Consider the following 9,830-nt stretch of genomic DNA (forward strand, 5'->3'; position numbering starts at 1 on the left):
GGGGCCCCGGCAGGGGGCCCCCGCCGCGCCAGGAACCACAAGCCCGGCCGTGCAGCCCTCCCTGCGGCGCCTTAAATAGATTCTTCACTATACTCTGTATGTTACATTATGTACAAGGCCCCTCCCCTCGGGGACGGGGCAGGACTCCGCAGCGCGTTTCTATATACAGCCCCCCTTTGGCCCCGAGATTGGTGGCCGGAGTCGGTCAGTTGACGGGGAAAGACAGGGCCAGAAAGGGAGGAAACAAGACGCAAACATGCGGAGTCGGGGTGGGGGCACGGTCAGCCCTGAAACACGAGGGGCGCGCGCGTAGCGAAGGCAGAGGTGGGACCGAGGCGGATACATTCAGAGACGCGTCGAACAAATAAATAAGGCAAGTCAGGAAGGGGCCGAGGTGGGCACAGGCAGGGAGGGAGCTGTGGAGAAGGGGCAGGCAGGGCTCCGGAGGTCACAGCTGAAGATGCAGGTATGTGGGGCATGGGTCTTCTGGAGCCGGGGACTAAGAGAAGGGAGCGCGACCCGGAGGGAAGAGGAGGAGGCAGGGGTGGGAGAGGGAGTTCAGCACTTCGGAGGGGTGGGGGGTGGAGACCCAGGACGGGCTAGCACAAAAGTGACGGGAAAGCTGCCGACAGGGGGCTCCCCCTCCCCCAGAGAGCCCTCTCCCTGTTAAGACTGCAAGAAGCGGCCCTCAGGGTGATGAGAAAGGCAGTGGAGAGGTCAGGTGGCCAGCCCGGGTTGGGGAAGCCCTTCCAGCTCCTGGTTCTGCTTCAGTTCCCTCATCCTGCAGAGAGACAAGGAAGGAGTCAGAGGAGACCGGCCGATTAGGGCGGTGGGATGGGGAGGCGGCGGCGGGGCCCAGTCCTCCCCAGTGAGGGAAAGGGCAACACCTGTGTCGGCAGCGCCGCAGGAATCGCATGATCTTCCGGGCTGCCTGGTCCTGCTTCTTGGTGAGAAAGGAGCCTCTGGTGGAAGGAAGAAGAGATGAGACCGCACAGGACACTCAGGAATCACCTGCCCTCCGCCCCTTAGGGAACTTGGCAGGGCAAGGGTCGGGGAGGAGCAGGATGATGAGTTGGGAGCCCGTGGGCAGTGGCCGTGGACACAGTGGGTGTGCACTGAGGGCTGGAGGGTTGGGGCCGTACTTGTTGCGGGCAGGCAGGGTCCCCGGGGGCCGGCGGCGGTAGGAGCGGTAGCGCTGCTGGATGAGGACTGCCGCTCGGCGGCTCTGCTGAAATCGCTTCTGTTCGTAGTAGCTTCGGAACTTGCTCTGGATCAGGATGGCCGCCTGGGTCATCTTCTTATAGAGTGCAAACTGCAGGGGTGGGGAGGAAGGGCAGGGGCTGACATGGAGGGACAGAGACCCAGACCCCTAAGGGTCACCCCTCACCCCGTTTCAAGTTCAGTCGATGCAAATCTCTTTCTCTAATCCACACGCTCACGGAAGGAAAGGCTGAATCATCACAGACAGCCTCACACCCAGGTCTCATGCCTAATACCTTAAGTGCAATCCAGGTCAGCTTGTGGAGAGAAAAGGGGAGTTAGGGCTCCTGCAGCATTCTGGATGCTCTGGGATGGGATGAGTGGGTGCCTGTGTGGGTTGGTGGGTATGCTTTCAAGAGAGGACATCCTCACCTGTTTGTACTTCCGGTAACAGCGCTGGATCACAGCAGCAGCTACCTCCTGCTGTTCCTTCAGCCGCCGGCCCTAAGTGGCAAGAAGGAAGTCTCAGCACCTGGATCAGTTAGGAATTGCCCACCTAACTGACATCTGACCTGCTCTTCCAATGTGCCTGGGGTCCCTTGACCCTTCACCCTACCCCAGATCTCTCTGGATGATTGCTGTCCCCCCCCACAGTCCTGGGAACCCGTCACCTCCCCACTCAAGATTGTGTAATTCATCCCCTGAAGCCCCCAAGCCCCCGACCTTGTATTTCCGGAAGGCTGTCTGGATGACTCGGGCTGCCTCATACAGTTCCCGCTGCTCATGATCCGACAGGGTCAGCAGGGCAAAGTCACTCTCCATCTTGCCACTGGCAGATGCGGAGAGAAACTCTGCCCAGGAAGGTGCTGGAGGGACAGCCAGGCGACCCCGCTCAAATGGCAGCTCGCTGTAGGAAACAGGGATAAGGATGTCCTGGACATCTGAAGTCCCTCTTCTCCCACCTGGGCGCTGCTCTGAAGGCAGAGCCCCAGTAACAGGGTCTGGAGAGTGACTTCAGAGCTCTCCAGCCAGTGCCAATCCCTTCCTCAAAGGCTCTGGCCATAGTGCAGCTTCTTCCCTCACTCTATCCCTCCCATGTTCCTTTGAAGGATCTGGAGGCTTTGTTCTAAGCTGGTCACCTTGGAGGGGCTGAGCTGGGGAAATGGTCCACGTTCTCCAGGTAGCTGGCCAGCCAGGACATGGTCTCACTGAGCCCCACCGCTCCCGTCCTCTCCCGTATTGTGGCTCCAGCCTCAGACAGCCCAACGAAGTCCTCTCGTTTAATCCGCTCTGGTGTGGCTTCAATGATCTGCTTGGCCAGTGAGATCATGTCAACCTGGATGAAGGAGAAGCTGGGTGAACCTTGAGGGGCCCCCCAGCTGTTCTTGCTCTGCCAAGACCATAGCATAAGTTCACTTCCTATCTTTCTCCTATCAGACCCAGACGATGAGGCCTCATGGATGCCTGCCCCCATTAACCCTGTCTTTCTTTGCCAGTGTTCCAGGTTCACTTACACTTCTTTGGGTCCCACTCAATACAGCCCTGTGTTGAGACGTCATGGAAAACATAGGCTAGGAAGGACGTACAGCACATGGGGATTCAGAAGCTAGGCGAATGAAGGGCTTAGCCTTCCAGGCTGACTGCCCACTGTCCCACCCAGCCTGACCCATGCCAGCTCCCACAAACTTGGCCATGTCTGCCACCCCCTCCTCGAACTCGCCAAGAATCAGCTCAGCGCTTGCCAATCACATGACACCTTATTGAATAGCTCCAGCCTTGCCTCTGCTCCAGCCCTGCAGCCTGCAGCACTTTCTGCTGGTCTCACATAAAGGTGCCTACCGTGTGGTGTTCTCTAAATCTGTTGCACTTTAGTGCTCCCCGGTTAATCCCTTAGTCTCTCTCTAAAGCAGGTATGTCCCAGGCCCTAGCAGAGAAGCAGGCTGCTGCACGTGAAGAGCCACTCTCCACTCTCTCATGGGTTCATTCACTCTACAAGACTCTTAGCTCTTACTATGTGCAAGCCTCCCCCTGGCCCCTGGTTAGTGCCAGACACTTCCGCTTCCATCTTGCCGACCTCTCTGCTCCTCTGTCCTCCCCGCTTCCTGCCATCGCTCTTGTCCCTTTATGGAACAACAGGTAACCCCTACCACCCAGCTCTAATTGAAGATATTCTCCAGAATTTTAACCTCTGAAGCCTCATGACTTCTGAATCCCAAGCTCTGACAGAAGCTTAAGCAGAGGGTTACCTTGCCTGTCCCCAAATGAGGGTAAATGACCCCTTCTTCCCAAACTGCCGCCTGGCTCTGCATGTTTCTTGTGGTGGCTGGCGTCACCCCAGCCCTGCACCCCCCTCTGCTTGGAGCCCTCCACCTAAGTGGTACCGGGATCACATCCACAGCTGGTGGACTATCGGCTTCCTCAGGAGCAGCCCTGTCATCCAGGGCTGGTGGGAGAGGAGGCGGCGAGGGTGGGGGCCCTCTCGGGTTGGTGGCTTCATAGTCCATGAGGAATAGGGGGGCCTCTGGGGCACCAGAGGAGAGCTGGCCTGGGACCATCTCCATAGTCATCTCAGAGGCTGGCAGAGGAATAGGGGGAGGACTCCCATCTGGGGCGCTAGAATAGGCCGATGTGACGGAGAAAGTGCCATCCGAGAGCTCTGAAGGTGAGGAGACACTGCTCAGGCCTGCAAGGGGAGAGAAGGGGGTGTGAGCATAAGGTGTCACTTGCCCTCTCCTCACTCTCCATCTCCCTGGCCTTGCTGCTCTTACCTCCCCATCCCTACAACCTCCTCTCTCCTTGCACTGTCTCCCACCCTCTAGCTTTTCCCCTGGCCTGTGCTTCCACCCGCATTCCCCTTAAACCCTCACCAGTGTCGGGGCTGGAGGAGGGTGGAGACAGGGCAGGTGGGGGCTCAGAAGAAGCTTCCTGTCTTTGCAGTTCCTCCAGGCAGCGGGCGAGGCGCACATGACCCCGGGAATGAGCCACGGATAGGGGCAGGCGGCCCAGAGAGTCAGGAATGCTCAGCGCCTGTCTGTTCCAACGGAAGAGGAGCACAGCAGCCTCCAGATGGCCCAGGGCACAAGCCCACATCTGAGGAGAAGAGGGCGGAAGTGGAGGTAAGGCATGGGCCTATCCTTACTCCTTCCCTGCATCCCCCAAACGATCTTCTCTGTGAAGAACTGCTCCCTTTTCCCATTGTTCACGTGCACTAGGAACCAGCATCCTCACCAGAGGGGTGCAAGAGAAGTGGTCCACATTGAGTGGGTCAACCTCTTGCTCCAAGTCCAGGCTTCCTGTCTCCACACTCCTGGAGGGTTTGGGAAAGGGACAGTGGAGCCCAGTTAGGGATAAAGGGGGCCCAGTAGGAACTTCGGAATTGAAGGGGCTGGCAAGCACTATGGTCAACAGGATGAGTAATCAAAGAGATTAATGATTATAAGGAGGTCAAGAAGTCAGCATTGTAAGTCAGAGGACATTAAAACTCCCCCAAGTGCAAACCCTGTTCCAGCCCCTCTTCCTTCCCACAGTGACCCCAGCTCCCAGGACAGGCCTCCAGTTCCTCCTCAGTCCCTGACACCCTCCTACCCCAACTCCCACCAGCCCCAGCTCACCGCCACTGGCTCAGGGTCTCGATGAGGCGGGCATAGCCCTGGGCAGCAGCCAGGTGCAGAAGGCTCATGCCCCGGAAAGGGCTTCCATGGGCCAGACGCTCAGGACCCCTCCAGGTGGAGCGTGGGATCATGTTCTCTACCAGGACCACCACCCGGGCCTCGAACCCAGGACCCTGGCCTTCATCCTGTGGTGCACACACCCTCAGGCAGACACCTGAGCATCCCCAGCCTGGGATGGCCTTAGCCACCCCACCCCTGTCCTCTCAGCTTCCAATTCTGCCCCCTCCCTACAATTCTCATTCTAGGCTCCCACCACCCTGACCTCTGATGGCTGGTCAGTCTTCCCTGTCCCTCAGGCAGCTTTCTCCAGCAGCCAGACCTCATGCCTGCATGCCCATGTGGTGCCTTCATTTTGGCTCAGATCAGTGCCATATCCACAGATGGCTTCTCCCCCTCAGAACCTAGAGTCCTCTCCAGCCTTCTTTCCTCAGAGACCTGGAACCCTCAGAGTGCTGAGCCCCGACTTCTTGGATCCCCTCCCCCACCCTCACCTCCACCCTCCTTCAGACCAGAAATAGTCTGAAGCTTGTCATGCCAAGAGGGTGCCCAGAATAGCCACTCCTGCCACAGGGTGGGGGTGGGAGCAGGGTGATGTCACGGAGAAGGGAAGGGGACTGGCTGGGGCCTGGACAGTGAGGGGAGTCACACAGTAGAGCTGATTTCTACAGGAAGACCCTCCCCCTGCTCCTCACTGTAGAGTGCCCTCATGGATGTACCTGAATTGGAGGGGTGTCAGGAGCCTGGCAGGGGGCCTGCCCAGCTGCTGCGATCTCTGCCATCCGCTTCTCCATCTGCTCCAGTCGCTCCAGGATGGACATCCGGAACTGGTTGTCTGTGGGGAAGAGGAGTGGGCATGGGGGGGCTCACTGGGCAGGGTCCAGGGGATGCCTTGGGCAACAAAGCCAGATCCTGTCCCAGGGTCTGAGTGACGAAGACACAAGCAATCCTTTCCTCTTCTCCATACAATGGCCCTTTACCCTCCCCCCCTCCACCTTCTGAATAGAGCCCCCCAGGACCAGTCCTCAGTCTAGGGCTCTTCATACCACGTGTCCACCTAGGACCTGAATGCAGAACCAAGACTGTGTCCTTCAAGACACAGAGACTGTAGGACTCCTTGCTGGGTGTTCAGCCCCAGTTGCCCCAGATCTCTCTCTCTCACACACACACACACACACACACACGCGTGCCCCAGATCTCTCACACATACGTGCATGCACATACGCATACTCCCAGATGGCTTATTTTGTTCCTTCTTGCCGCAGACACTACCTTCGTCCCCCATGCTGGGGCTGAAGGACTTCAGGGTCCCTCCTCTCTGTTAATCGCTGCCCCAAAGAACTCAGAGACTGATTTGAAAAGCACCACCCCCTCCTCCTGGCCCCCCGCAGCTGTCCACAAAGAGGATGGCGGGGAGGGGAGGTGACAGAGATGGATGGCCAAGTCCATTTCTCCTCCTCCTCCCCCACTCCATGCACAAATGCACACATCCCGAGCTATATCTGTTCCCTCCTGAGATCACACAAGGATGAGGAGGGGAGGAAGAAGGGGGTCAGAGCCGTGGGAAAACAAACAGGTGGAGGCTGGGGATGTTTTGAGATGCCAGGACAGACGGGCAAGAAGGTAGGGGATGGTGGGGAGGAGGGTAAAGAGCTCTGAGCAGAGACTCAGGTATGAGAGCAGAGAGGGGAAGACAAACAAGGGGAAGGAGAGGAGAGAAAAAGGGCAAAGGAGAGCTGGGGATGTAGAACGAACAAGCAATAGGGAATGAAGAAGGAAAGTGAAGACAAAAATCCAAGGAGGAATGGAGAGATGAGAGAGGTAGGAGACATACAGGAGAGATGGTAAAGCACAGGTTAAACAGGAGGAAACAGAGACATGCAAACCTCAAGAAAGAAGCAGGTGCAGAAACAATTCTGAAAGCCACAGGAGGGATAACCAGTAAAGGGGACTAACAGCTCTGGATATAAACAAATACACACACACGTACACACACATGTATGTATGTGCATCTCTGTATATAAGAAGATATATTAAAAGTGGTGTATGTTATTGAGCATTGTTACAGGGAATTTTCATTTTCTACTTTGTGCTTTTCTGTAACTTCAAAATTTTTTATAATTAATGCCTGTCTTTATAACTAGAGGGAAAAACCATAGGAAAGTTTAAATATATTGTGTAGGCACATATACGGAGAAGGCAATGGCAACCCACTCCAGTACTCTTGCCTGGAAAATCCCATGGATGGAGGAGCCTGGTAGGCTGCAGTCCATGGGGTCGCACAGAGTCGGACACGACTGAAGCGACTTAGCAGCAGCAGCAGGAGGCACATACACACTCATGTGTATCCCATGTTTGTTGCTCTGCACTGTCCGGCCCCACCCATGGCCTTGATCCCTTCCTATGGACAGGACAAGTGTTGGGACAAAGCCGCCTCCAAGGTTTACAGGGAGGAGGAGGTGAAGGAAATCTGCTGCTCCTTCAGAAATGAGCAAGGAAGCAGGAGTTGGGAAGAGGGGTACAGTGGGGGCAAGGCAGTGGCCACCGGAGTCCAGATGGGCCTAGGAACATGTCATGCTCAAAGGCGGTGGGGTGGAAGGTTAGAACTTACCGTCTAGTGACAGCCAGTCAAGCTGAGTACTAGGCAGTGACAGGAATCGGCGGGCTCGATACTCAAAGAGCACAGATGCAGAAAGGGGCCCCTCACGCCCTGCCACCTGCAGAGACACCAGCCCAACTTCATGGGCTGGGGAGGGCAAGGATCAGCGAGATGGCTCTCTTTCCTGGGCTCCTTCACCAGATCCACAGGTGGTCCTTCCACATCTACCTCCCCTACCTGCCCTGTTGTGGCCCTAGAGGCCCCTGGCTCCAGTGGCCTTGGCTCTAAGTGGGGAGGGAATCCCTTTATTTGAGAACTTAATAGCTCCTCTGGGCCAGAGACCCCTTGGGTTCTAGACCCTGTAGTTAAGGATATTGTTCAGCACCAAGGCATAGAAACAGAGTCAAGAGATACCTATGGGTGGTTTAGTCAACCAAGTTGTGTCTGACTCTTGTGACCCCATGGACTGTAGCCCTCCGGGCTCCTCTTTCCGTGGGACTTTCCAGGCAAGAGTACTGGAGTGGGTTGCCATTTCCTTCTCCAGGGAATCTCCCTGAGCCAGGAACAGAACCCAGGTCTTCTGCATTGCAGGCAGATTTTTTACCTACTGAGCCAGATGGAGGTAGGTGTGTAGAGATACCTCTACATATAAACAATTTGATGATGGTAAAATCTCTTATCTCCTAAGATCAAGGTCCAGAGGCCTTAACTCTGTTACTAAGGTGAAGGAAAGGAATTAGCTGCTCACCAACAGGGTCAAGTGAGAGCGGTGTCCCAGAATCTCAATATCTATAGCCTTGAGGATAAAGCCACCAGGCCCTGGTCCCAAGCTTAGACGCTGAGACTCCCAATTCCCAACGTCTCTGGTCTCAGCCCCTCTCTTGCTATCCACCACTGAACAGGGCTGCTGAGACTCGGGGAGGACATACTGACAGAGAGCAGAGCTGTCGACATGTCACTCCAGTGGTCCTTGGGGTCCCACAGCAACACTGCTGAGTGTCAGGTGAGGGGCAAAGGGGGTGGCAAAAGGGCAGAGATGAATCTTGGCAATGACATCCAGACCAGTGCTGTTCAAAAGAACTTTCCTCAGTGTTGGAGACATCCTGCATCTGCACTGTCTCCTGCGGGGGGCACGAGCACATGTGGTCACTGAGCACCAAAATGTGGTTAGTGTGATGGCAGAGCTGAATTTGAAACTTCATTTAATCTTAACTATTAATTTCAATAGGCACACGTGGCTCATGGCTACCATACTGGATAGCACAGGTCTTGAAGCCAGTGTCCCTCAGTCTCAGAACTGGTTGGAGGAGACCAACATTTCTCCCTTCTCATTCTCCCAAGAGACTCTCCCTGGACTGGAGTCAGTGGGCCTGGAGAGCCATGAGAGTCCCCTTGGGTCTAATGGCTGATCTTACAGAAGGGGTGGCCAAGGTCCTATGAAAAGAAAAAGGCTTATTCAAGATCACCCATCAGCTCAGCAGATTTCTTGGATTAGAATCTAGACCTCTGACACTTCAGCTCAGACTCATCTGCCTGCTGGAGGGCGGTGGCCGGGGGGCAACCACCGGGCTCAGCCCCAGGACTGGTTGAGGTGGTTACGTTCTCAGGAACAACCCAACACATTTGTTCCTAGTGCTTCCTGGGAATCCTAACAGTCATGTCTTCTGTCCCTTCTCCTACCACCCCCAGTCCCCATACCGGGACAGTAGCAGCGTAAGACACCAGGCTGGACGAGTGAGGCTGGCACGGCGATGTGATCAAAGACACAGGAGTAATGCTCAGCGGCCTCTGTCCAAGGTCCTGTGATGAGCACCTTGACCCCACCCTGCAGGCAGAAGTCAGAGAGCCATGTGACTGGGGGCTCTCTCTGCTGGGTATAATTACTCACTCCTTCATTCATTCAGACCCTAAGAGAGGACCTATTGCTCTCTGTACACCCCAAGGTCTGGGGTACAGAGATTGGACATGAAGTGGAGTGAGATCCACTGTCCTTTCTCCCCACACTCCTGCCCTCTACTTGAATCTGCTAGAAACGGGGAACTCATTGCCTCTCCCAAGGCTACCATCCCATTTGCAGATAGCTATCACTGGGAGGAAGTCTTTTCTTGGGGCCCCCTGGTACCCCTAGAGAAGTTCCTGCTTTCTATCTCTGGGGCAGCACAAAGCAGAACTTGACTGCTGAATACAGTCTTTCAGCTTCTCAAAGTCTGCCATCACATCCCAGTTGGGTTTTCTCTTCTTCAGGCTGAACTGTCCCAGGCCCTCCCCACCCCACCCAGTCACCAAAGGAATAAAGTCCCCCGGGGCACTTAAGGGACTCATACAACCACAAGTCACAGGTAGAAGGAGGGAGGAAAAAAGGG

The 9,830-nt window shown here is 55.8% G+C and overlaps 1 protein-coding gene across 3 annotated transcripts in view; it reads right to left on the reverse strand.

Annotated features, from left to right (window-relative positions):
* Positions 1 to 576: 576 nt before the first annotated feature.
* Positions 577 to 9,830, reverse strand: part of CAMTA2 (calmodulin binding transcription activator 2) — a 14,413-nt gene continuing 5,159 nt past the window's right edge. For all 3 annotated transcript variants that reach the window (XM_010847406.1, XM_010847403.1, XM_010847404.1), the window contains 13 exons: positions 9,166 to 9,292; positions 7,480 to 7,614; positions 5,588 to 5,703; positions 4,812 to 4,996; positions 4,429 to 4,507; positions 4,068 to 4,290; positions 3,582 to 3,883; positions 2,340 to 2,536; positions 1,924 to 2,107; positions 1,633 to 1,704; positions 1,143 to 1,312; positions 888 to 962; positions 577 to 781 (listed from right to left, as the gene is read on the reverse strand). In XM_010847406.1, the coding sequence (XP_010845708.1) occupies positions 718 to 781; positions 888 to 962; positions 1,143 to 1,312; positions 1,633 to 1,704; positions 1,924 to 2,107; positions 2,340 to 2,536; positions 3,582 to 3,883; positions 4,068 to 4,290; positions 4,429 to 4,507; positions 4,812 to 4,996; positions 5,588 to 5,703; positions 7,480 to 7,614; positions 9,166 to 9,292 (1,929 nt within the window). In that variant the 3' untranslated portion in view covers positions 577 to 717. The remainder of the gene's footprint in view (positions 782 to 887; positions 963 to 1,142; positions 1,313 to 1,632; positions 1,705 to 1,923; positions 2,108 to 2,339; positions 2,537 to 3,581; positions 3,884 to 4,067; positions 4,291 to 4,428; positions 4,508 to 4,811; positions 4,997 to 5,587; positions 5,704 to 7,479; positions 7,615 to 9,165; positions 9,293 to 9,830) is intronic.

The sequence above is a fragment of the Bison bison genome, unplaced genomic scaffold (genome assembly GCF_000754665.1).
Source record: "Bison bison bison isolate TAMUID 2011002044 unplaced genomic scaffold, Bison_UMD1.0 scf7180017864249, whole genome shotgun sequence".
Lineage (NCBI taxonomy): Eukaryota > Metazoa > Chordata > Mammalia > Artiodactyla > Bovidae > Bison > Bison bison.